The following is a 27,633-nucleotide window of genomic DNA, read 5'->3' as shown; positions in this document are numbered from 1 at the left end:
CACATGTAATGTATTATCAAGTTTTATTTCACACTTGTTATCAAGAATGGGACAAAATCCTTCATAATTCCTTCTTGTCAAAATCCTTTAAAGAACATATTGATGAGGTCTTGAGGTACATTTTAACCAGCAAAATTTGAAACTCAAAAATTAAAAATGATTGAAATGATCAGACATATCTTTCTGTAAAACACAAATACTTCATTTTCTTGGATAAAAGGGGGACTCGGAGAGTGTCTTGCCATCCTTGGTTTCAATCGTCTTGACGATAAGGGATTTGGTCACTCCGCTTGTTTCCAGCGCACTACGGCTAAAGCTTTCGAGCTGTAACTGCGGAAATCCAAAACCTGCTGAATGGGTACAGATTTTAACATGTGAGGAAAGAGAAGGAGCAACAATTGCACTGGAAAGCACAACTTTCCTCATCTGCCTTTTTATTATATTGAGCAGTACCTGTAACCAACATTAAACACTGGTGTGGTGCAAACATCTGCAATTGTATCAGAGGGGCAGGGAGACAAATTGACTCTTCTTGGTCCATCAGATCGGTGCAACATAACTGACTAAAGGGTCAATCACAACCAATGTCTTACTCCAGCTTCTACACTAAAGGATACTACAACAGGAGTAAATGAAGGGACTCAGGCTCTGCTCATGATCAGCCCAAACAAGGTGCTATGGGCAGTTACCAAGTGAGGGCCAATACTTTCTCAAAACAGCAGAAAAAAGAAAAAGAAAAATCAGATGATCAGACCAACTACTCCATTTGATAATCGGACTTTTTTCATGTGCTGTATGGAATGTGGGATAGCCCTCCCTCCCTGCTTAAAATTCTCATCTATCCTTTCAAAATTCCTCCATGGCCTCATCCCTTGCCATTTCTGTAAAATTCGCCAGCCCTCCAATCCTTCAAGATCTGTGTTCCTCCAATTCTGTCGTCATGCACATCCCTGATTTTCACTTTTGCACTATTGACAGCTGTGCCTTCAGCTGCCTAGGCCCTAAGCTCTGGAATTCCCTCCCTAAACCTCTCCTCCTTTAAGACACTCTTTAAAGCTTACCTCTTTGATCATGCTTTTGACCATCTGTCCTAATATCGCCTTATGTGGCTCAGTGTAAAATTTTGTTTAATGATGCTGTTAGGTGCCTTGGGATGTTTTATTATGTTAACGGTGCTATATAAATGCAAGTTGTTCTTGTTGTAGTTGTTGTCATAGTATTGTCTTGCTATGGAGCAAGTGAAAGGCCATGAAATAGTATTGGGTCACTGTTAGCTGGCATCCTACAGCTGGGCAGGCCATTCACAGAGGTCCAGGGGTAAATAGGAGAGCACTGCAGCCAAGGGAAGGGAAGCCACCAAGAGTTCCTGGCTATATTGGGTGCACCACTGGGCTAGAGGATAATTAACATGCCTCTGGCAGGGTTCACATCCCAAATAAAAATATTCAGCACATCAACAAAGCAAGAGATGTTTTATCCCATGGATCATGCTGAATCTATCATGGCAAAACATTAAAAATGGCCATGCACAGGCCCGTAGCTGTATAGATCCAATAATGCCTTATCCTTCAGGATATCCGGGCTTTCATATTTTTACACCATCTTCTGCTGTCGCTTGTCTCTCTACACTCCAATTTTCACACTAATTTTCCTCAAGGCGTTAGCGCATGCAGTGGGGGGTACAGTTCTACAAATAGTGTTCCATACCTGGCCATAGTGGCAACTCTTTGTATGTGACCCCATAAGTGAATGCAAACAAGATATTTTACTTTGGCATCATCGGGGGCTTGGGGTGGGGGGGTACATCATAGCCAAGCTCGATATTCTCTACTTGGAGGGGTTAATTTTAACTTTGGTTTGAAAATTATAGATCGTGGCCTAGTTTCCTGTCCATTGAAGTCAATGCAAAGTAAATTTGGGCAGGGTGTCTAATGGATGACCAATTTGATATCACCCAAATGTAAAACTGCTCCCTGTTTTCTGGACTTGAGCACTGTCCAGTGGCAGGGTGGGAAGGGTGGGTTACTGGTTAATCAAAAAAGGGCAAAGGTTAATTTGGGACCTCCTGCCACCACTTTCTGACCTAGGAGCACAAAGACACCCTCCCCTACCTGTCCCCAACTCCGCACCCCATGTAATACCTCATCCCAGCCCAGGCTACAGGTAAGAGAATGATTGCGTTCTTAGGATTCACTGCCATGCCTTGCCAAATGTATCTTGTTTTGCACAAAATGATCAGATTTTGTAATTTAAATAACTGAGGAGTTCTCTTACTTTTGATTGATTGGTGATAGGTCACATTCACTGGTGTTGATAACCTAAAAGTCAGAGAATAACAGTTACTGGACTGAACACGACCAAACTCGCGCACGCACGGACGCATGCACGCACACGTGCACACACACACACACACACGTGCACACACACACGCACACACACACACAGCTTTGAGCATTAAATTATTAGGAGAGGCTGCATAAACTTGGCTTGTATTCCCTTTAAGAGAGGAGATTGAGAGATCAATACCATCAATCTTATAAATGTTTATTAGGTTAGATACGGAGAAACTATTTTCTCCAGTGGGAAAACCAGAAGTGAGGGGGCATAATCTTCAAGTTAGAGCTAGGGCGTTTCAGAAGTAGATCAGGAAGCACATTTTCCACACAAATGGGTCATGGAAATCTGGAACTCTTCCCCAAAAGGCAGTGAATGCTGGGGGACAACTGGAGCTTTTACAAATGAGATGATAGATTTTCATTAGGCAATGCTATCAAGGGATATGGAACTCAGGCGAGTAAGTGGGATTGAGATACAGAGCAGCCATGATTGACTTGAATAACAGACCAGACTCAATGGGCTGAATGGCCTCCTGTTCCTATGTTAGAGTGGGACTTTTTGTTCTGGAAAATGAACAGTGTCGAGGTTAAGAGTCAAAAATAGACACTCGTTAACAAGAATCAAAATTAGTTCGAACTTAGTGCCCTCTCGTGCACCTCACCATGTATATCTACATTAAAAGTATTATACAAATGCGAGGCAGTGTTAGTAGTAGCATACCTGAGCTGCTCCAATTAAAACCCAAGCGAACTCATCCAGTGGAACAAAAATCATTTAGCATTTGTCCCCACAGTGGGAGCTGTTTCAGTCACGCCCAAAGCTGGTGGTGTGGCAGATTTTACATTGCTGCAGAATTCAAGCTGCATTCAAATAGCTGACAGACAAGCGAGCCTCCCAGTCTTGTGAAAACACGTGCCAGCACTCTGATTTGTTTATATTGTTAAAGATGCATCACGTTGTAACAGTTAAACACGTACTGCACCCGCCCCCTAATCAACATACACAGGCTCGGACGCAGGCTCGGAATAGGGTTAGGCTGAGATACCAGCATCAAATTTGCATCGGGCTGGCAGACGCACGTGCCATGACAAACATATCGCCCATGCCCACTTGTTCCATGCAACCTGGAAGATCTGACATCTGCTGATCATGGAATTGGAGGGGGTGGGGGAAGGAGGTTGTCCAACCCCCTCCCACTGCCTGCAACATCAAGATATCAGCCATGTCCAGGTGGACAGGTCCAAGAAACTATTTGTCTTATTGTTTTGAGATCCAGGCTCTTCCTTCTGATGGGGCTCCCCAGTGTGACCCACTTACAGCCACCTGGAAGCGGGTGCATCTCATTTCACTCAGGGTAGTGGTCTTCAGCCCAATGCTGGGTCCCAACTGAGCCAGAGGAGTGGGAAATCTTGGCTTAGAGAGTCCATAACCCTGGCTCCGCCCCCTGACAGGTTTGCACTCCTCACCCACGCCCCTGCTTTGTATGCAGTGGGCAGAAGCTGTGTCCCCAACAAGCTACAAGGCTTCCCAGGAAGAACTGGAAATGGCAGAGGCCAAATGAAACCAGGTCCTTGGCCACCTTATGATGGGTTCCATTGGACCTACACCAGAAACCCAACAGGACTCTCTCCAAATCTCTCTCTCTCTCTCTTCCTCCCAGGGCCACATTGTGCAACACCCTCAAAAGATACCCTTAACTAGAACCCTTTTTTTGTGCATCCATGAACATAGCCTTCTAGAAAACAGCCAAACTTATTGAACTCATTCAGATCAAGAGGTACTCAATGTACTAACCTGCTCTCTTCTCCTTCAAGCAGTTTTTTGTAAGTGGCAATTTCAATGTCCAGGGCAAGTTTAGTGTTCATCAGATCCTGGTACTCTCGGACCTGGCGGATCATTTCCTTGTTAGCCTTATCTATGACCTCCTGTAATTCGGCAATGCGTTTTTTAGCTTCCATAAGGGACAGCTCCCCACGTTCCTCCGCTTCTGCGATTGCTGCCTCCAGCTGCTCTTTCTGTAAAATATGAGAAACTGTCAGTACTAAGTAAACCAGGCCACAACTTAGGATTTTAATACAGTAGAGAGAACCTACTGCCTCCGGGGGGGTTGGGTGGAGGGTGGGGGGGGGGTGGTAGAGTTCAGAACAAGGAGGCATAGCCTTAAAATTAGAGCCAGGCCATTCAGGGGTGATGTCAGGAAGCACTTCCTCACACAAAGGGGAGTGGGAATCTGGAGCTCTTTCTCTCAAAAGCTAATGAGGCTGTGGATTCAATTAAAAATTTCAGAACTGAGATTGATAGATTTTTTGTTGGGCAAAGGTTCTGGAACTAAAGCAGTAGATGGAGTTAAGATACAGACCAACCATAATCTTTTTGAATGGCAGAACAAATTCAAGGAGCTGAAAGGCTTCCTCCTGTTTGCATACAACAGACTCAAGGGGCTGAATACCCTCATCTTGTTTTCTTGTTCCAAACTGATAATTAGCATTGCAGAGAGAAATTCCTTCAATTCACGAATGTGCGTGCACCATTTTAACAAAACAAACACCTTTGCAACAAGTTCTAATTTGCACATTCAGAAAGCAACAGGAATCCTTTTCTGAAGGTGAACACAATCCTTGTGGGACTCAGTTGGTAGCATGCTCGCCTCTGAGTCAGAAGGTTGTAGGTTCAAGGGCTATTCTCGGACCTGAGCACCAAGATCAAGGCTGATATGGCAGCACAGTATTAAAGGAATGCTTCACTGTTGATGGGGCCACCTTTCAGATGAGCTGTTAAACTGAGGCCTTGCCCACCCTCCCAGATAGATGTAAAAGATCCTATGGTACTACTTTGAAGAAGAGCAGGGGAGTTCTTCCTGGTGTCCTGGCCAATATTTATCCTTCAATCAACATCACAAACACAGATTGCTGTTTGAGGGAGTTTGCTGTGTGCATATTGGTTGCCGTGTTTCCTACATTACAACAGTGATTGGACTTCAAAAAGTACTTAATTGGCTGTAATCCTCCACTCCCATTCCTTGAGCTATAACTGACTTGTCTCTGCCAATGCCCTCTTAGTTAGTCAGTTGGAGTGACACCAGAGCAGCCCAGGCTAGTTTAAGTCCCCTTTCTCCTTGTAAGCACATATTTCACATTATTAAAAATAAAATGGAAATTAGCACCGACATTTTCTGCTTTTAAATTCAAAAGATTGTTTTCATGGATTCAAAGTGCCATATTCACTGACAGTGAACACAAGTGTCACAATTCCCTATGTATAATGTTAGAAATGTCTTAACTTGGCTCTTCCTTCCTCCCTGGTCAATTTGCTCCATTTCTAAATTCACCAGGCAGTGTGGAACTGAGCCACACAAATCAGGAAGGCTCCAGGCTCAGTCTGCAGTCTGTGCTGAGTCACCTGTCCTCAGAATGGTACAGCAGCCCAAGATCAGAGAAGGGACAATCAGCCAGGCTCTCATTCTTGCTTTGTTGCTCAGCAGCCCCTACTAGAAAGGGTGCAGGGCTGACTGCGTGGAAAATGAGTAGTAACGGATCGGCCACCCGCATATACACCCCATTGACTTCAAACCAATTGAGATGGTCATCAAAATGGCCCTTGTAAGTAAGGCCAGACATGAAACTTGGCCACTTGACTGAGGTACTGGAGGGCAGTTGGCACCTGTGGAACCAGAAAGTCAACACTTCTAGAAGAGGAGTGGGAATTCCTGGGAGTTACCATTGACCAGAAACTGAACTGGACCAGCTATATAAATAATGTGGCCACAAGAGCAGGTCAGAGGCTGGGAATTCTGTGGCAAGTAACTCACCTCCTAACTCTCCAAAGCCTGTCCGCAAGGCACAAGTCAGGAATGTGATGGAATATTCTCCATTTGCCTGGATGAGTACAGCTCCAACAGCACTAAAGAAGCTTGACACCAACTAGGACAAAGCAGCCTGCTAGATTGGCACCTCAACCACCACCTTCAACATCCACTCCCTCCACCACGATGAACAGTGTCAGCAGTGTGTACCATCTACAAGATGCACTGCAGAAACTCATCAAGGCTCCAAACCTGTGACCTCTATCACCTAGAAAGACAAAGGCAGCAGACACATGGGAACACCACCATCTGCAATTTCCCTCCAAGTCACTCACCATCCTGACTTGGAAATATATCACCGTTCCTTCCCTGTCGCTGGGTCAAATTCCTGGAACTCCCTCCCTAACAGCACTGTGGGTGTACCTACAACACATGGACTGCAGCGATTCAAGAAGGCAGCTCACCACCACCTTCTCAAGGGCAACTAGGGATGGGTCAATAAATGTTGGCCTAGCCAATGACGTCACACCCGTGAAAGTATAAATGAAAAAAATTTATGGGGGCGGTGGCATTTACAACGAAGAAAAAGCAACGACTTAAGAATTATGATTCTCTGAAGAACAATCTTACTTGTTTGTTCAGAGCCTGGATTTCAGCATTTAGGCGTCCGGCTTGTCTTTGCATTTCTGAAATCTCAGTCTTCATAATACGGAGATCATCTGCATGTCTTCCAGAATTTTTCTTCATATCGTTGAACTAAAATGGAGAATCATTATTATGGTAAAATTCATAATCGTTCTTTAAAGATGCCCAAACCTCCCTTCAATAAAGGTGGCCATTGTGCTGACAGTTTCAAGAGAGGGTCTACGCCCAAACATCAACATAATTCACTCTTTGCAGGTAATGACAGACTTGCATTATCTGTTGACTTCCAAATTGCAGCTGTGTTTGCCCTTTTTATCTGTCTTAGTGTTTCCCTTAGTTACTTTTCTTCTTTATTGAGAAACTTGAGGGAATGGCCAAGGCCCATAGTCCAGAAAGAAGTAGACGGGGGGAGGAGGAAAATCAGGAGGCTTTTGTTTTGGAATGTATGACGAAGATAAAACTGAGGAATGCACAGAGATCTGCTTGTGGGAAATAATTTACTAACGGAGAGTTTATACACATCAGCAAAGACTGAAGAGGCTGGGTCTCTTTTCTATATAAAAGGGAGGCTGAGGGGGTGACCCGATAGAGACCGTTAAGATTATGTAAGGATTCCATAAACTGGACATAGAGATGACGTTTTCTACCTGTTGGGAGGGAAGGTGGGGGGGTAAGGGGAGACCAAAACTCGGGGCCACAAATATAACTTATAAACAAATTAAAGAATTGACTCAATATGTGAGGTTGGACATTTTCAAGACAAGTAGCTTTGCAACATTCTTGAAGACTTTGAAATGGAAAGGGGTTTATCAAGCATAATGTGATTCACCTAGCAGTAAGGATATCAGTGCTGCAATCCATAGGGGAATCACCCAGACCTGGGTTATGTCAGGACTCAGCAATTACTCTGGGGGGTCAGAGCAGTCTTCTACCAGAGTGCCAGTGGAAAGTTGGATAACTCCCGCAAAATTACAGGGTAGTTAGTTACATTTATGTAGGGCCTTATGTTGAAACGAAGAAGCACTTGAAATGACTATTAATCACCAATCTCATACCTTCAAATAAGAATGAATTGGGGTATAAACTGATCTTCTAAGGGGGGGTCAAATTTATCCAGTCCATAATTTGAGCACAAAGGTTGACCTGAGTGCAGAATGGAATTTCTCATTTGGGATTTTTGAATGTACTCACTCTGCCTGTTGATTAAAGTTATAGAGGACACAAATTTAGGATAAAAGAGCCAGAAGGGAAACAAGGAGAATTTTCACAACCTGTTGTGATCTGGAATGCACTACCTGAAAGGATAATGGAAGCAGATTCAATAGTAACTTTCAAAAGGGGAATTGTATATAAGGAATTGGGTTTGGGGAAGGAGCAGGGGAGTGGAATTAATTGCATTGCCCTTTCTAAGCTCTCGCCCAGGCAAAATGGGCTGAATGGTCTCCTTCTGTGCTGTACAATAGGTGAGATTTAACTGAAAAGTTGGTTGAAATTACACTGCAGGACATTAGCAAAAAGTACAAATGTACGTGTAGGAGATTCTCCCCATATTATTCGTCAAGATATTTCTCTTTAGAGTTCAATATTTATGTCTACACAAGATACTAAGATTGTCTTTTTCTCTTTGTGAATCAAAACATCCTAGAAGGCCACTCACTGATGTCAGTGCTGATGCCTACTTTCCAACTGGAGATACTCTTTGACAGAGTATGCCAAGCATTACCTTGCCTTCCCATGAGCTCACAGTGTCTTGGCGAATTTTAACTACCATTCCTTCATATTGAGCTCGGACATCATTGAGGATGCTGGAAAGGTCCAGTTTACGGCTGGTGTCAACCTCCAGAGTAATAGCAGTGTTCTTCATCTGGGTGTGCAGCTCATTGATTTCCTGGGTAGGAAAACAAGCAGATGTACTTTAGTTTAGCAATGCCACTTAACAGTTACAACTCTTGTTTAAATAAAAACATAAAAGCAGACCATATTTGTATTGTACACCATGTGAGAGTTGCGTCAATCGGGCTAACTGGAAAACATTGTGATAAAGGTCACTTCTGTTGGTGCTAATGCACCAGTGTTAGTTTAGTACAAACTTGCGAAATGGTAGCATTGCCCTAGAGGAGGGAGAGGGCCTAATCACACCTTCCTCTCCTTCTGGGTTCCTGAACTTACCTGTTGAAAATGGAGCATTCCCTGTGAAAACTCTCTATGTCTTTACCTTCTATAACACAATTTGTTCTTTACCTCTTCAAATATGTCCTTCAGGAAATTAATTTCATCAGTAAGACTCTCAAGCTTAGCCTCCAGGTCCACCTTGTTGAGATAGCTTTCATCAACATCCTACAAGGCAAAGAAAAAGAGAAGGGTAAAGTATAGGAGTTATACAGGGTTGGGCAGATGATTTTGAATGGTCTCCATTGGTTTTCATTCTTTTTCTCCAATTTTCACCCCTCTTCTTTTGAAAATGCTTTGAAAACCAGTTTCATAATGGCCAGACACTTCTAGTGCCATTCCATTATGACTGTTCTTTACAATATATGCTTAGATTCCCTTCACTAGTGTAGGTGTGGCATGGTAGGATACGTGCCCACCCAATGGGCTCAGCCTTGATGCCAGTGAATGTTTTAGGGTCAGCTTAATTTACTTGTTTTCGGCAGATTCCCAGAGGCATTGTCGACTGTGACTAAGCTTATCCCCGGGCTTGTGGTGGGGTTGGGAAGAGGCGGGTATGTGGAAAATAGCAACAGGATCTCCAACGCCTGCAGCAACTTAAAGGGCCAGGCAAAGTCCCCACTGTTCATCCAGCAGTAACCTTAACTCAAACAAGAAAATTCAATCTCTCTCTCCATTAAAGTGTCTGCTATGCCCACTGAAGCCTTTTTCACATTTCCCTAGCAGTGCTGGATATATCTACTATAATGAGGTGCAGGTTACATCCCACATATCTGAGGGGGCAATAAACCCTGATGCTATGCCATTATTGTTGTCTTATTTAAACACCCCTCTCCATCCATTTGTGAGGAGGCACTTGCAGCATGTGCATGGGTGATGCCAGGAAAATCTGCCAACCATAGAAATGGATGGGAATCCAGTGTAAAGGGTCCTCACCTCACCTTCTGCACCCAGCTGCTGAAAATACCAGCCCCCACCCCCCTCCATCCCCCAGCCAAAAATCCCTTCCGAGTGTCAGCAGGTATTCAAGTGTGGGGTTTGGCGGTGGGAGGTGGGGAGGAAATCAGTCGGTTGTCAGGACAGATGGATGGATGGACGGACGTGCCCACACACACCTAAGCACCATTGCGGCACCTTGGCTGAAATCAGTTAACTTGGCTCAAATGGAGCTCAAGCCATGGGACTCCCATTTATAGTGCATTTCCCACTAAAGCAGCAGAGATGTCTTGTATTTTCTGACAGGATTGGCGTTTAGCTTGAACTCACCTTCTTGATCATTACAAATTCATTCTCCCTCTCGGTACGCAAGTTGATTTCGTCTTCATACCTTCAGGACAAAGATAAACATCATCATAAATGATTGCTTGGAAGAGCTGACTGTAGAATTTCCAAGTTATTAACTGTAGAATCATAGAATGGTTACAGCACAGAAGGAGGCCATTTGGCCCATGGAGCTCTGCAAGTGCAACTCAGCACAACCCACTCCCATGCCCTTGCTCCATTGAACCGTAGAAAAGTTACGGTGCATAAAGAGGCCATTCAGCCCATTGTATTTGCACCGGCCAAAAAAGAGAAAAAAGAAACTAGCCACTTATTTTAATCCCATTTTCCAGCACCTGGTCCATAGCCTTGCAGGTTACAGCACTTCAGGTGCAGATCCAGTCACCTTTTAAATGAGTTGAGCATTTCAGCTTCAACCACCAACTTAGGCAGTGAATTCCAGACCCCCGCCACCCTCTGGGTGAAAAAGGTTTTCCTCATGTCCCCTCTAATCCTTCTACTAATCACCTTAAATCTATGCCCCCTGGTAACTGACCCCTCAGCTAGGGAAAACAAGTATTTCCTGTCTACCCTATCTAGGCCCCTCATAATTTTGTACACCTCAACTAGGTCACCCCTTAGCCTCCTCTGTTCTAAGTAAAACAACCCTAACCTATCCAATCTCTCCTCATAGCTGCAATTTTCAAGCCCTGGCACTCTCTCCAGGGTGATTATGTCCTTCCTGTAATGTGGTGACCAGAACTGTACACAAAATTACAGCTGTGGCCTAACCAATTAACTGTAGCCCTGCAAATGTTCCCTCTTCAGGTAATTATCCCATTCCCTTTTGTAAGCCATGATTGAATTTGCCTCCACCACACTCTCAGGAAGGGCATTCCAGACCTGCAAAGTATTTCTCAATAGAAATTACAATAATCATGAACCATGTTTAATCACTTTTGAAATCACATTTATAGAGTGCACTGACGGTAAATACCCTCCTACAAGTTTACCAGCTTCAGGGTTTTAAAATCCAAGCCACTGCTTCTCGATATGTGCCCCACTCAATCTAATCTCAGTGGTGTCCTGTACCTTAGGCTACAGCCCAGCACCATTTCCCTTTCTAGAGGAAGTTTGCAGTGTAAAATTGTCTGTTAATGATGGGCCTTTACAAATTTTAACTACATTAAAGGCACTATATAAATTCAAGCTGTTCTTAATACCTTCAAGGTGAGATTGATTGCCCTTGACATCAACACAGCATTTGACCAAGTGTAGCATCAAGGAGCTCTAGCAAAACTGGAGTCAATGGGAATCAGGGGGAAAACTCTCCACTGGTTGGAGTCATATCTAGCACAAAGGAAGATGGTTGTGGTTGTTGGAGGTCAATCATCTCAATTCCAGGACATCACTGCAGGAGTTCCTCAGGGTAGTGTCCTAGGCCCAACCATCTTCAGCTGCTTCATCAGTGACCTTCCTTTCATCATAAGGTCAGAAGTGATGATTGCACAATGTTCAGCACCATTCATGGCTCCTTAAATACTGAAGCAGTCCATGTCCAAATGCAGCAAGACCTGGACAACATCCAGGCTTGGGCTGACAAGTAGCAAGTAACATTTGCGCCACACAAGTACCAGGCAATGGCCAACTCCAAAAAGAGAGAATCTAACCGTCTCCCCTTGACATTCAATGGCATTACCATCGCTGAATCCCCCACTAGCAACATCCGGTGGGGGGGGTGGGGGGGGTTTTACCATTGACCAGAAACTGAACTGGATCAGCCATATAAATACTATGGCTACAAGAGCAGGTCAGAGGCTAGGAATCCTGTGGTGAGTAACTCACCTCCTGACTCCCCAAAGCCTGTCCACCATCTACAAGGCACAAGTTAGGAATGTGATGGAATACTCTCCACATGCCTGGATGAGTGCAGCTCCAACAACCCTCAAGAAGCTCGACACCATCCAGGACAAAGCAGCCCACTTGATTGGCACTGCATCCACAAACGTTCACCCCCTCCACCACTGATGAACAGTGGCAGCAGTGTGTACCATCTACAAGATGCACTGCAGAAACTCACCAAGCCTCCTTAGACAGCATCTTCCAAACCCACAACAAATACCAACTAGAAGGACAAGGGCAGCAGACACATGGGAACACCACCACCTGGAAGCTCCCCACCAAGCCACAAACCACCCTGACTTGAAAAAATATCGCCGTTCCTTCACTGTCACTGGGTCAAAATCCTGGAATTATCTCCCTAACAGCACTGTGGGTGTACCTACACCACAGGGACTGCAGCAGTTCAAGAAGGCAGCTCACCACAAGGACAATTAGGGATGAGCAATAAATGCTGGCCTAGCCAGCAACATGCACATCCCATGAATGAATTTAAAAAAAGCCCACAGGAACCCAAATTACAAATTTGGAGACTACGTGGCTATAACTGTAACACAGTAAAGGTCGTTCAGCATAGGGGGTAAAATCTTTCAAACACCTCAGGATATAAATGTATTTTATGCTTGCATTTTTCAACATAACTGGCACACTACAACATTTTTATAAAATAAAGTAGTATGTTATTTATAAAATTTTATAAATTTTTGATTTCAAAATAGTATGCTGCTGATAGTGAAATTATCAACACTGAATATTAATGCCATAAATTATAAATGTCCCAAGTCCCATTCACTTATCACTTCTGATCGAGATAAATAGGTTCTTGATTGATAAGGGGATCAAAGGTTACAGGGAGAAGGCGGGAGAATGGGGTTGAGAAACTTATCAGCCATGATTGAATGGCGGAGCAGACTCGATGGGCCGAATGGCCTAATTTCTGCTCATATGTCTTATGGTCTTACATTGACTCCCGGTCTTGATTTTAAAATTCTCATCCTTGTCTTCAAATCCCTCTGTTGCTTTGCCCTTCTCTATCTCTGTAATCTCCTCCAACCCTCCAAGATATCTGCACTCCTCTAATTCTGACCTCTTGTGCATTCCTGATTTTAACTGCTCCACCATTGGTGGCCGTGCCTTAAGTTGTCTAGGCCCTAAACTCTGGAGTTCCCTCCCTACACCTCTCTGCCTCTGTACCTCACTTTCTTCCTTTAAGACACTCCTTAAAACTTACCTCTTTGACCAAGCTTTTGATCATCGAACCTAATATCTCCTTATGTGGATCAGTGTCATATTTAGTTTTAAAATGTTCCTGTGAAGTGCCTTGGGATGTTTTATTATGTTAAAGGCATTACATAAACATACATTCTTGTTGTTGTTGTTTAACTTCTAACTTATCACACTCTGCTTGTTCACAACAGTCAAAGAGTTTGTTTTTAACTTTGAACACCAGCTCCCCAGTGGCACAATGCATCATTTGGCAAGGCAATAGAGCTATACACACCAGGACGATCCCAGATTCAATCCCGGATTTCTGTTGAATTGGCTAATTTGGTCCTTTCTGTTCTTGTGTGATTGCTAGCAAAATTAATTTCATAAAGAGCAGGCTCTATGCCCCTTGAACTCTGAGGAAGAGTCATATGGACTCGAAACGTTAACTCTGCTTCTCTCTCCACAGACGCTGCTAGGCCTGCTGAGTTTTTCCAGCGTTTTGTTTTTATTTCAGATTTCCAGCATCCGAAGTATTTTGCTTTTATTATTATATGACCCCCAAGCCTGCTCTGCCATTTAATATTAAAATGGCTGAGCTTCAACCTCAACTTCACTTTCTTGCTCTTTCCCCATATCCCTTTTAGTGCCCAAAAATCTATCTACCCCACTCTTGAACATTAATTGAGCATCCACAGACCTCTGGAGTACTGCACAGAATTCCAAAGATTCACAACCCTATAAGTCCTATACGTCCATGTCTTTCTACAAGTGTTTGTCAGGGCTAGTTAAATGATAAATTAATACACTCTGTGCAAAGCCACTTATTTGTTCTTTGAGATTGCCCTTTATACTTTGGAATTTATGGTGCTCTGGGGCATGATGAAGTGGCAGGGCTTGTAGATAGGAGTACACAACAGCAGTTACTAACTGACACTAGACTGCTAACCATCAGTCAATAATTACATGGCCAGTTCAGTGGTGCTTTATTTCACGTCGTCATTTTGGGGTTTGTTCATGTGTCATGGGGCATTTGAATTATTTTGATCATGTAAGGGTTAACATGCTCACATAAAATTGCTTTCTGCTTGGTTTCAATACAGTTGTTCAGCTTAATGAGAATGGGGTCAACCAGTCCATGGCTGTAGCAAATTAAATCACATGAGTGGTTTTGAGAAATATATGATAGCGTACCAGCTGTGGCTGGGTAGATAGCACACTTGCCTTTGAGTCCAAAGGCTGTGGTTTAAGTTCCACTCCAGCGACATGAGCTCATAATCTAGGCTGACACTCCAGTGCAGTTCTGAGGGAGTACTGCACTGTTGGGGGCACTGTCTTTCAGATGAGAATTCAAATTCCAGACTCTGGTCTCTCGGGTGGATGTAAAATAGCCCATTGCACGATTTAAAGAAGAGCAGGTGAGTACTCCTCAGTATCCTGACCAACATTTTTTACTCAACCATTACATGGTTGAGTATCCTTTAACTTTATATCCTTTAACCCTCAGGGCCGATTGCATTTCGGATTTCAGATAATTTTGGTTTTTAGACACCGCATATAAACTTACATTACAATAGCCTAAGCTATGCTTAGCTATAGTCTAAAGTAAATAAAATGGCGAGAAAAGTAAGATGCATCACAGAATAATAAATAAAGGGTATGTGTAATAAGTTTCTTTTGACATGTTCACCACAAAAATCACAAGGTAAACAGTGCAGACAAACAACTAGACTTCCTGCGCTAAGAGTCGATGAGGTTCAAATAAAAGTGCAGTTTTTGGATGTGTTCGGTTTTCGGATCAAGGTTACCCAATCTGTATTACCAAACAGATTAACTGGCCATTCATCTCAAGGTCTTTATGAGACACTGCGGTGCACAAATTAGCTGCAGCATTTGCCTACAAAACAACCATAATTGCCCTTCAAAGTAATTTGTTGGTTGTAAAGCATTTGATCAGTTCCGGGGATAATAAAAGGGCATTATATAATTTATTTCATTTCAAAGGATATCGTTAAAATGATCAATCATAAGGGGAAGATAAACTTAGGGGTTGTTCACTCTAACATACTTAGCCCATCTAGATAAGAAATAGCAAATATCAGTATAAAGAACTCTTTGAGCACCATTTTGAAGCCCAGCCATGTAGACCAGCTCCTGCCTTCAACCAGTGGTCTGTGCCAAATCAGCTAGGCAGTGGCAGAAATCATACTTGCATCAAGTCCTATTCCACACGTCCCCTGGTGCTTGCTGACCTATGTTGGCTCCTAGTCTGATGACACCTCCAATTTCTCCCTCCCAATCAGGAAGCAAATGTGTATGAACGCCCCTCGAGAACAGGATGAAACTTGGACAATGACAAGGGAGGTACCACCATCCCACAGTTAGATAGATTGCTGACACGTGCTGTCTAGGCTTGCCTATGAAGAATAGCCACTTGAGTGAGATACCAGTGCCAGTGAAACAGTATCTCAACCTAAGTCAAGCGCCTTTGGGACAGTAGCAAAGAGAATTGAAAAGACTTCTTAAGTCGAATGGAAGTTGAACTTTAAATCTGCTTTCTCTCATTCTCATGGACAGCCACCCTTCCACATGTAAAAAAAGGCACTAAGCAGATGGCAGCTATACAATCAGTTAATGAGCGAATGCTCAGAAAATCAAGTTAATCAGCTTTCTTCCCTTTACCAAGGGGGAGGGGCGGGGGAGGGGTGCGGGTAGAGATAAAGCGAAATGGAAATTTCTATTTCCTTAAAAGGGAATTACAATATGCAAATAATCAGTTTACAATAGCCCAAGAGAGGAGGAAGAGCAGGGGTGAAGTTGATAAGATTGAAATTGTGATTAACTTGAGATCCCTAAATCTCTCCACCTCTCTCTTCTTTTAAGATGTTCCTTAAAACCTATATTATTTGACCAAGCTTTTGATCACCTGCTTCTCCCTTTAAGGACCACTGGTTAGGCCCCTTAATGCCTGGTACAAATGGATGGAGCTTGTGTCACACGCGCTCTGTCCCCTTCCACCTTAAAATTACAGTCAGGGTCTGATGTACGTCAGGAGACATTGATCTGCCTATTGCAAGTGGCCTACCGCTTAAAACACACGGCACTCTAGCCACCCAGCTGGGGCCCCTAACCAAGATGGTGTCAGTCAGAGCACTAGCATAAATTTGGCACTGAGTGATCCAACAGCATTTTCAGGCCAGTGCTGTCCCAGTAACAGTTAAAATCAGCTCTCATTTATTTTAAACACCAGTGAATTTCGGGTGGTAATGGCAGAAGAGATAGAACCTCGAGGAACAGCAGCTACTTACAGGCAGAGGCTCCTTTGGGAATGGGACTTGTGTTTCCTTTAAGCACTCATGAGGAAGGGAAGGGTAAACCACCTCATATATTCTTTTATAAATATATAAAATTGGCAGTGTGCCCGCCGACAATTATAAGACCTGTTAATGCCATTAAAGTATCAATTAACTTAAATTTTCCACTGCCCATCCAACCATAAGGTTGGCGGGCAGGCGAAAAGGCCAAGGAGCCTTTGCAATTTTTTTGGAAACCTCAGGACAAAAAATACCTGGAAAAACTCAGCAGGTCTGACAGCATCTGCGGAGAGGAAGAGAGTTAACATTTCGAGTCCTTGTGACTCTTCATCAGAACTAAGGAAAAATAGAAATGAGGTGAAATATAAGCTGTTTAAGGGGGGGTGGGACAGGTAGAGGTGGATAATAAAAATAAAAATAATTTTTTTAAAATTTCACCTATAGCAATGACCCCTCTGTCACATGAGGGGACATGTTTCATAACATTTTTCAAATCTTCATTTTTTTGTTTGAAAACGCTTCATCTCCCTGAAGCAGCTCTGTGCCTCAGGGAGATTATGAAGCACTCACTCGCGTGCTTGCGCGAAGTTCCCCGCTCGCCACACACCCCCCCTCCCAAGGCAGCGCTGATGATGCCGCTCGCGTTTCACGCTTAATTGGCCCGCCAGCGTGAAATCGCCTTCCAGCCTCGATTGCGGGCAGCAGTCAGCTTCCCGATCGCCACCACCCGCCAAGTCAAATTTCTGTCCCTTGAAATCTATATGCACATCAAGGACATCTCTTTATTATCATTTATTTATAATGTCACCATTAGCACATCCTTTAGCTAATATCACCACCGTCAATATCCTTTTGTCCTTTTGTCTATGACATCTTTGGCAATCTCTTCTTGGCCTCCACCTATCACTGGCCCTCTATCCAGCTCTACCTGTCCCACCCCTCTCAACCAGCTTATATTTCACCTCTTTTCTATTTTTCCTTAGTTCTGATGAAGAGTCATATGGACTCGAAACGTTAACTGTGTTCCTCTCCGCAGATGCTGTCAGACCTGCTGAGTTTTTCCAGCTATTTTTATTTTTCTTTCACATATTCTTTTCCCTAGTCATATTAAAAATAGGAGATGCCTGTGAGCAACTGAAGAGGAAAGCACAAGACTATGAGGTAAAGAGAAAAACAGCAGAGAACCTGGCCTTGGGCAGATCACCACTACAAAATAGCCAAAAACTTTTTATGTAGACCCATTAACCTGTCTGCTTCCAAGAAGAATTAACGCACCTATTGTCTGCAACTGGGGGCTATCAGAACTGGCTACAGATCTACTGAAGTAAATTGCTTTGGGCGTAGTGTCCTATTGAGGGGAAAGATTTCAAAGCTAATCCTTGGGTTGTCCAGGTGCACATATTGACAGGTGTGTTGAAAGATAGCTGAACTACTCCAGCTAACTTTATTTGCTGCCTGCTCACAGAACTCTCCTTTGAGGGGTATTGATATAGAAGTAATGCTAAAAGAAATTATAATTAATTTCAAAAAATATTACAGACTATGTGTACATGGGCACTGGTCCAAAACAGAGCAGGAAAGTTCTGTGTTTGATTCCTATCTCAGCTGAACAAGTAATGGGACCGTTTTGCAATGTGCTTCAGGGCCCCTGGGCTAAGGAACAAGAAGAAATCAAACAAAACAGTTCCTTCAACCTGATTACCATATAATGGCTCCTGTTGTAAAGCACGTGTGAACACAAAGGGCAGGGCTAGGATTGAACAGCACTGATGCCCCTCCCCAGGCAAACAATAAACTGACTAGGCTGATGTATGAAGAATAATCATTCTGGGCAAGGCAGAGATAAGGGCTGCACGCCCAGTGTGAGTCATTGCCTTCGGATACATGGCAGCAGTAGAGGTGGGGCACGGGGGTTGGTACGGAGAACCAAACAAACTTATCAATGGTAAAGGATCTGCAAGAAGCTTAAAGTCCTTCAAGTCTTCTACACTTATTTTAACCCTAACTCACCCAGAGACCAATCGATGGGATCAGGTGGATGAAGATAATAAAGTCAGGAGGATATCAAATGGGCAACCAATCCAATACCATCAATCTCTCGGTTACAATTACCCCCATAGCTTCTCACTTCGGGTTACAGTATTGAACAAATTGAAAGTCAATAGTTTAATAAGCATGATTATTGCTATTGAAGCACTCCAAGATCGGTGTATCACACAAGAAGCTAGATTCTGCACAAGCGAGAATGGGAGTTCACGCCTTGCTGGAGACAACAGACCTCAAAACCTTTAAGAGTGCTTTATGAGTTTGGCATGTCTAAACTCAAGTCCAGCATGGCATCAAATGCTCACGTGAATATATTATCTCCTTCTGCTCACCAAAGTGAATCAAACCTTTTCCTGCCACCACCCCCCACTCCCATTTCTCTGCTGACTCATGCTGAGGTGTGGTTCATATTTCACCTGTGAATCTAGGCAGTGAGCGGGGGCTGACTATTTGATCTAGAAAGTAGCACAGCCAAGCTCGATCCTGACCCCATCCTTACATGCACACTATGCCGTAATGATACACAGAATTTGAACACGGAAGCAGCTAATTCGTCCCCACTAGTCCCACTCTGGTGTTTTAACTCCAAGTGAGATGGGTTGGGAACCTTTGAGTTTTTGGTCTCCCTTCCCTAACCCAGGCTTTTCATAGTATCGCATTCACCGCCTTGACTGAGATCAGCTAATTAGGCACAAACTGAGGATCGAATATGGGAGCCTTTTGATCTGTATAATTTCAGTCTGCACTGGACAGTGTATTTAGGTGACTGAACCATCAAGAAAGGTTTAAAAGCCTCTTCAAAACTTTGGTGGTTAATAGTCAAATCAGACATATTTGGTGATGTGGATTAGTTGCTGCATTCCCCTACATGACAACAGTGACTACACTTCCATAACACACTCATTTTGCAGTGAAGCATTTTGGCACATCCTTGGGATGTGAAAGGTGGTATATAAATGCACCCCTTTTCTTTCTTTAAACAGTTAGAACAGTAGAATCCTATCATGTGTCAGGAGGAATGGCATGCCAAGTGAAACATAAGAGTCAACAAGCCCAGACTTGTATCTAATGGAATTAACTGTACAAAGATTAAAGTTAAGCATTACAAGCAACTTATATGCAACTTTACTGGTCATATGTTTTTGTCAGGAAGACAAATTGTCTCATAATGTTTCATAAACTTTCTCTTATTTATTGTTGCATCTCCCAATGCCCTGATCGATTTTTATCCCTCAACCAAAATCACGAAAAACAGATGATCTGGTCAATTATTGCACTGCTGTTTGTGGGATCTTGCTGTGGGTAAATTTACTGTCGCCTTCCCCGACACTACAACAGTGAATAGACTTCCAAAGTGCTTCATTATCTGTGAAGTACTTTGTGAATTTGAGGTTGTGAAGGGAGCTTTCTTACATTGAAGGTTGATGGTAATGGTGCCATAACAATACTGTTTGCAAAGTCCACCCGTCCATTATGTTTTGTCCCTGCGGCACATCCTAATTCAAGCACCCCACATGAGATTCCTGAGCTACTTACTAGTAGATGAGGTGGTTTTCTGCTGCTTTCCCTATGGTTTTTAATCTTTGAAGTATCTTCTCCTCAGTGGAGTGCAAACAAAGCTAAGGAGTCCCACCAACATTTTATCTGGTCTCTGCTTACTAGAGCTGTCTGGGACCTAGTCCTAACCTTGGTCCACAGAGCTGCCGATCATTCCTCTCTGGATGTTAACCCAATTTTAAGAAACCACATTCCAGTCTTCACTCAGGGGGGGGAACTGCTGTTAGGAGTGGGATTCACATGAACATTGCCTGTAAAATTTTGTCGCTGTGCTTTCAGTGCATGGTGCTTTTAAATATTTTTGCCTAACAAAATGCATGGTACCTTGTAGGCTGCTATACAGCTGTGTACATGCACAGCTTAGAATCTGTGAGGCTCAGAGGCATTGGCTCATTGCTTTGAGCACATCGCACTGTATAGCTCAGGATATTCTAGTTTCTCTGGACTCACCTCAGCTGCATGCACATTTCCAGATCTAAAATATTGATGGGGAGCTCAGTATGGATTAATCTTTGTTTTGTACAGAGTTTCTGAAATTTTTTTTTAATAAGCCAAATCATTTGAGCTTGCTGTTGAAAGAATACTGTCCAAGTCTTCAGCTCGAAGATAATTCCTCAGCCAAACTAGTGAGAAAGTGAATTAAAGGGGAACTCTGTCAGCGAAGTTCTGCTATTGTTTATAGTGGAGTCACTGCTCAGTCAGATGCAGCAGCTTTACTAGCCCCATTTTTCATACTGCTATAAAAAGTGGTGTTCCCACGGAATCATAGAGCACAGGAGGCCACTTGGCCCATTGTGCCTGTGCTGGCTCTTTGAAAGAGCTATCCAATTAATTCCACTCCTTTGCTCTTTCCCCATTGTCCAGCAATTTTTCCCCTTTTCAAGTATATATCCATTTCACCTTTTGAAAGTGATGATTAATCTACATTTGTTTAAGTACTGCATTCCAGATCATAGCTTACTGCTTAGTATATATAAAAAATCTCCTGTCAGGTCCTTTTGCCAAAAGGAATGTAGCTGGTGTTGGTTTGGCAAGACCTCTGGGCATTGAAACCAATAAAGCTTCAATTACTTACAAAATGTCTTTGCGCTTAACTCAACTACCTCTTTTGTTTTAGCTGCAGGTAGTGTTCTGAGAGCCCCTGTGAATGAAGAGCAGAAACCCTGAGCTGTATTTGCGCTGATCATCCAACATAGTTCCAGTGGCCAATCGGAAGAGCCCTTAAGGAAATTCTTAGTGGTAATGACAGTGACCATGTGGCCTGAGATCACTTTGGCTCTGTTGGGTTGTCTCTGTCTGCAGTTCTACTACAGATTCTGTGTCCAATCCACACAAATGCATTGGAATCACACTGAGAGAGATAATGTGTGTTAACACATGTATATGCAATTCCCTTGTCCCCCTACTTTAAAACAAGTTAAACTTATAAAAGTTTGCAGATTTGCTTAAACAGCAGCCAGAGGAATTTCATGGGAACATGTTAGCACAGTTATAACTTATAGTAACATAAAACATAACTTATATTACATACAAATTCTGCAGTCAAATTGGTGCTTCTCTCCCTATCGCTAAAATTCACGCCTATTCTAGTCCAACTAAATCAGCCCATTTTCTCATGCGCAAAATAGCGCACAGAGGAATTTCATCCTCCCCTTTGTAAAAAAATTCAAAGGGCATTTTTGAACAGTTCTACTCGTACTTGGTTTTGTAGTCTTCCACCAGCCCCTGCATGCCCTCCAGCTCCGCTTGCAGACGCATTTTCTCCTGGGCCAAGGCATCGATCTGCTGCTTGAGGTTGTTGGAATAAACTTGGAATACGCTGTCAATGTTGGAACTGCGCACACCTTTCTCTTGCAGCAGTTTCCAGTGCATTTCCAATTGCTTGTTGCGTTGTTCCAATGTCCGCACCTTGAAACACAAACAAATACACTTGGGGGGTTAGAAAGACAGTCACCACATGCGTATTTAGAACACGCTTTTCGTGCGGGAACTTAAAACATGTTATAGAATACAGATTTTTTTTTTAAATGCACCCGCTTGCATTCCAGGGTAGGTGGAGTAAAAGATTACAAAGAAGAGTCATATAGACTCGAAGCGTTAACTCTGGTTTCTCTCTCCACAGATGCTGCCAGACCTGCTGAGTTTTCTCAGCGTTTTCTGTTTCAATTACAAAATAATAGATGTCTCGGGCGATGGCGCAAAACGGGCGATACCGGATGGGTTTGCCTGTCATAAACGGAGCCTGACAATTCAGTTCCATTGCAGTCAGTGGAATTAAATATCAGACGGTGCTTCTAACGGGTTGCCCATCCAATATCGCACTTTTTTGTGACACTTTCAAGTCCAACAGCTCTCCATTGCGCTATATCAGCACCAATGCAAAAAAGTAATATGGTTGGTCACAAACTGCATATATATATGTATAAAAATGATCCGGAACCCCCCCTATTTAACTGTCAAAACACCAGAAATTTGTTTTAAAAAAAGAACAGCTGGACGAAAGAATAAGTCAATGATTTCAAATGGTACTGGGATAATGAGATTTTTGTTTTAAGGTCCTCAAGGTGAAATAGCCAAAGTTAAATTTGTTCTATTTCGCAAGGAAAGCAACTTCCCCCCACCCTAACCCGGTCAGCCTCCTTTTCTTAGAATAATTCGGCCCTCATCTTTAAATCCAAACGGTCAGATGTTGCAAAAGAACGGGACAGTTTGGATAAGAATCCGGTTAAATTGCTTAACTCGCACTCTGTTCTGAAGTTCAGTTTGTTCCTTTGATACTTCATTGTTCCACCTGTACCGTTAAGGAGAGTCCTCGTACTGTTATACACAAGGTGCATTAGCCCTGGGGCGACCTCGTTTTAAAAGGAGTCTGGTTTCAATGTTTACGTAACCATTTGCAATGTTTGAAAGACACATAACACTTTAATATTTTAAAATAATGCTTTATCAGGTAGTTCAATACTTTGAAAATGCTTTATATTTCATAGTTGAATATCTTGTTACTGTTGATATTTAAGTTTAATAGTTTGCTAGTTTTTTTAATTAAAATAACTTGTTTTGGCTCTTACCTTGTCGATGAAACGAGCGAACTGGTTATTTAACCCTTTAATCTGTTCCTTCTCTTGGATACGAAGCTCTTGGAAAGCCTGGCCGCCTTCGAAGCTGGGGTTCTCCAGGGAGAGTTTGCCCGGGGGTAAAGTGACCAACCGCTGGCCGGCCCCCATGCCCAAGACCGCTCGGCTGGACCTTTGAATGCTGGAGCCTGGGGTGTAAGACTGGCTGCTGAAGTGGGTTCGAGAACGGAACGAACGGCTGGACATTTTTTTTTCTTAGTTTTAGATCCCAACTTTAGGAAAAAAAAATTGAATTAACTGGAGAAAGGGAAGGGGGGAAATTCTCAGAAAGCACTGTCCAATCTTGTTTACCCCGCGGCAAATGTGCTCCCGTTAGCAGCTGCAATGGAATATAGCAAAATCTCTGGCTCTCCTATTGGAGGAGAAATTCTGTCAGAAGCGATTGCCATCGTTATTGGACACCACTCTGGGCCAATCAGCGATGGCCAGAAGGTATTAAAGCTTCTCAACCTCCCGCGAGTTGGTTATTTGATCAGTTCCTGCAAACATCCAGATTCCCCTTTGCTGCAAGGATGAGTTTCAAGAGCTATTCCTCACTGTCAACTCACAGTGGCCCCATCTCCATGCGGAGATCCGTGCCTCTGCAGTCCAGCGCCAGCAGCATCAGTGGCTATGGCCAGAGGATGACTGTGAGCCGGGTATCAGGGGTAACCCGGGTCGGCAGCCTGGGCAGCGGCCCTGGCACCGGCCTTGGCATCGGCGGTATCGGGGGCATCAGCAACCAGAAGGAGACCATGCAGGACCTGAACGACCGCCTGGCTAGCTACCTGGAGAAGGTGCACAGCCTGGAGACGGCCAACACCAACCTGGAGCTGCAGATCAAGGAGCATCTGGACGCCAGGGGGCCCAGTGTTCGAGACTGGAGCCTCTACGAGAAGCCGCTGAATGAGCTTCGCAAAGAGGTAAAAGTTCCAATTGCTTGGGTGGGTGGGTGAGTGAGTGGGAGGGAGAGGGGGCTCTCCTGGCACATGGTGCTTTGCCCACCATGCCACCTGCCAGAAGGAAGGAGAGAGGGCAGCTGCTGAGACCCCTGCCTCAAAGCTGAGCCCTGCCCAGCAAAACGTTGAATTTTCAGAAGTTTGCTTTCCTCCTCCTGCACAATACCTGGAAGCAGAGGTTTGCTGTCAGGGATAAACCTTTCCTGCGCCCAGTTCATCCGAGGCAGGTTTGTTCTTAATATTTTGCAAGGAAGGTAATGCACATCGTTTTAATCTATATATTTAAATCTTCCAGGTCTATGACATGACCGTAGATAACGCTCGTTTGATACTCCAGATCGATAATGCTCGCCTGGCTGCTGACGACTTTAGAGTGAAGTGAGTTTTCTCTCTCGCACACACTTACCCGTCCACATATCCTCTTACACACTCATTAAACAAAGTGCAACAATGTCGCGAACGCAGCATTCAATGGAAAGAGGTCGTTTTTTTTTGGTTTTGTTTAAGATTTCAATTCCCCTACCTATTTCGTGGTGCTTAAAGGTTGTCATTGTTGAACCTCATTGAACCAATGAGGTGAACCACACCACACCAAGGGGGTTCGGGGCGGGCATCAAAGCTCCTTTAACACGGCCTCTTGCTGGTTGTCTTGCCCTCGAGTAGGTGGGAGTCCGAGCTGAGCATCAGGCAGTCTGTGGAAAATGACATCAACGGACTACGCAAAGTCATCGACGACACCAACATTGGGCGCCTGCACCTGGAGGGCGAGATCGAGTCTCTGAAAGAGGAGCTTATCTACATCAGGAAGAACCACGAGGAGGTAAGTTCCACAGAGCAGTGGCTCTGTGATAAGAAGCTATGAGGATAATAATGACCGAGTTCTGGCAAGTGTGTAGAATTCACCAGTGCCTAACGGTCTATAGGATGCTGTAAGTCGAGAGATTGCAATATACTATTGGAAAACCAATTATTGGTGCAAAAGTAATTTCCTTGTGAGAAATAATAATCTGTACAAAAGATATGTTAATAAAATAAAATGTATAATGGGGAAATGGGCTATGAAATTATGTACTTCTGCCCCATTTTGACTCTCCAATCCTTTGTATTCTAGATTTAGAGCAGGATATGGACAGTTTGGTAAAGATAAGAGTGGAAATAATGTGTTTTAATTCCACAGGAAGTGAAAGCTCTTCGCTCCCAGGTCACTGAGTCTAGTGTGCATGTTGAAGTGGATTCTCCTCAAGGTCCAGATCTGGCTAAGGTCATTGCTGATATCAGGAAACAATATGAGGAGGTGGCACAGAAAAACAAGGATGATGCAGAGAACTGGTACAAGACCCAGGTAAATGAAATGCTATTTTTTTTTTAAAAAACCTGCACATAATGCTTCCAATGATAACATGATTGATTGATCATTCCAAGCAGAAAGACTGCAAGGTGACTAAATTACCTCAAAATATCAGAATGGGAATGTTGGTGAAAAGTGCTGGCTCTTAATTACATTCCTTCTTATCGCAGATGGACAGCTACAAAGTTGAAGTCCAACACAATACTGATGAACTGAGAGGTGCAAAGGGACAAGTCACTGAACTGCATCGCCAGATGCAATCTCTGGATGTTGAGCTGGAGAGTCTTCTAAGCATGGTGAGGACTCCATTCTGAGCAAGTGTCATTCAAACCAAAGCCTAGAATCACATATCAAATGCAATACTGACAGATATCTAACTGAATGATCATAAATATTCATAAGATACAAAATCACCAAGCTGTGTTTTTGTTTTTCATTCTAGAAAAACTCACTGGAAGGTACTCTCAAAGATACAGAGCTGAGGTATGAGATGGAGCTGCAGAGCCTAAATGGCATGATCAGTAAGCTGGAGGGAGATCTATTTCAGATCCGCGGTGACATGCAGTCTCAGGTCAGAGAGTATGAAATCCTACTGAACATAAAGATGAAACTGGAGGCTGAAATAGCAACATACAGACGCCTGCTGGATGGAGAGGACATCAAGTAAGTAGCTTCAGCTGAAATGGTAGAAAAAGTAAAGATTGTTACCATTATGGCAAAATGGTGAAACCCTTTCCCCCCTGCCCCCCACACCTTGATTTATATGTATAATTGTCCTGGGCTGATTGAATTCTGTCTCACATTTCTTTTCCCCTTGTTTTTACAGCACACTTGTTGATTCAACTTCAGGTAAGACCATTCTAGTTGCTCTCAGGAGATTTGTGTGTAATTTTCTACATGTTCCTACTGTAAAGGATAGATTTTCATCTGCTCCGCCTGGTTGGTAACCTGCCCCTTGTGAAACTCGCTTGCTTCACATTCTGTTGAAATGAATGGGATGAGACTTGGGGGAGGTGGGGGGAATTATACAAAGGACATGTGATCCATCCAGCCAGGAAGGATGGAAATCTATTGCGTGCTAAATGTTATGAACATATCTGCTCACAACTTGATTTATTTGCATGAACAGGTGCTACCTCACAAACTATCAAGAAGACTATAGTCACCAAAGTCATTGATGGAAAAATGATGTCTGATGAGTCAGTCCACAGCAACTAAATGGAATGAAGCCACATCCACCTTCCAATTGTCATGACAGATCACTTGTAGCTACATTGAGAAATGTAATCTTCTGAAGTTTGTTAGCTTTTTGAATATTGTCAAAAATAAAGATCTTGCTTGACTTTCAATCTTGACTTGTCTTTTTAAAGAGCGGTTGGAAAATAATCTTCAATGGTATCTTAACAAAAGCTACTAATGTAAGCTGCTACATAACAGCAAAAAAGTCAGCTGCAATGCAGTGTACAGTGACAAAATCTTTAAGCCATTGCCTAGGTCAGAATTATCCAATCTTGGGTTGTGTAGATCAAATCCAGACCACTCTTATCGACCCTGTGATATTTCATCTCTTGATTCCCTCCCAATAGACTTTACACAGAAACAGGCCATTCAGGCTGTGCTGGTACTTATGCCTCACACGAACCTCTTTCCACCACAGTAGCAGAAACAAGTGATATGCAAATGGATCCATAGGAAGTTTTTTTTTTAAAGTCAGCGCATCCCAGCTTTGTCAGCTGGAGTACGCTGGATTGATACGTAGCTCTCACTCCCACAAGCGGTCTTCTGCTCCAGTTCTGAAGTGTTGTGGACTCTGAAGGCAGGTTCAAACTGAAGGCGAGCAGCACTTCTGTGAACTGATGCTTACAGGTCAATCCAGGTATATTCCTGCTGACAAAGTCAGGAGCACTGCCTAATGTTAAAACAAATCCCAGGAGAAAATCAATCGTTACCGGCAAGTTTTTCAGAGGTTAACGCTTTT

The 27,633-nt window shown here is 43.4% G+C and overlaps 2 protein-coding genes across 2 annotated transcripts; one reads left to right on the top strand and one right to left on the bottom strand.

Moving 5' to 3' along the window:
* Positions 1-7: 7 nt before the first annotated feature.
* On the bottom strand, positions 8-23,687 carry LOC144674462 (keratin, type II cytoskeletal 8-like). Its single transcript, XM_078535799.1, has 9 exons — positions 23,304-23,687; positions 21,935-22,143; positions 10,220-10,280; positions 9,026-9,121; positions 8,508-8,672; positions 6,770-6,895; positions 4,132-4,352; positions 2,275-2,318; positions 8-347 (listed from the first exon to the last, which is right to left on the bottom strand). Exons 1-9 carry the CDS (start codon positions 23,553-23,555, stop codon positions 202-204), a joined length of 1,320 nt encoding a protein of 439 aa, XP_078391925.1. The 5' UTR covers positions 23,556-23,687; the 3' UTR covers positions 8-201.
* Positions 23,688-23,828: 141 nt separating this feature from the next.
* Positions 23,829-27,004, top strand: krt18a.1 (keratin 18a, tandem duplicate 1). Its single transcript, XM_078535800.1, has 8 exons — positions 23,829-24,271; positions 24,603-24,685; positions 24,971-25,127; positions 25,485-25,649; positions 25,826-25,951; positions 26,098-26,318; positions 26,482-26,504; positions 26,785-27,004. The coding sequence occupies exons 1-8, from the start codon at positions 23,882-23,884 to the stop codon at positions 26,871-26,873; spliced, it is 1,254 nt and encodes a 417-aa protein (XP_078391926.1). The 5' UTR covers positions 23,829-23,881; the 3' UTR covers positions 26,874-27,004.
* The last annotated feature ends 629 nt before the right edge of the window (positions 27,005-27,633 follow it).

The sequence above is a fragment of the Cetorhinus maximus genome, unplaced genomic scaffold, assembly GCF_964194155.1.
Source record: "Cetorhinus maximus unplaced genomic scaffold, sCetMax3.hap1.1 HAP1_SCAFFOLD_663, whole genome shotgun sequence".
Classification (NCBI taxonomy): Eukaryota; Metazoa; Chordata; class Chondrichthyes; order Lamniformes; family Cetorhinidae; genus Cetorhinus; species Cetorhinus maximus.
Note: the sequence above shows the minus strand (reverse complement) of the source record. Positions and strands in the feature narration are given on the sequence as shown.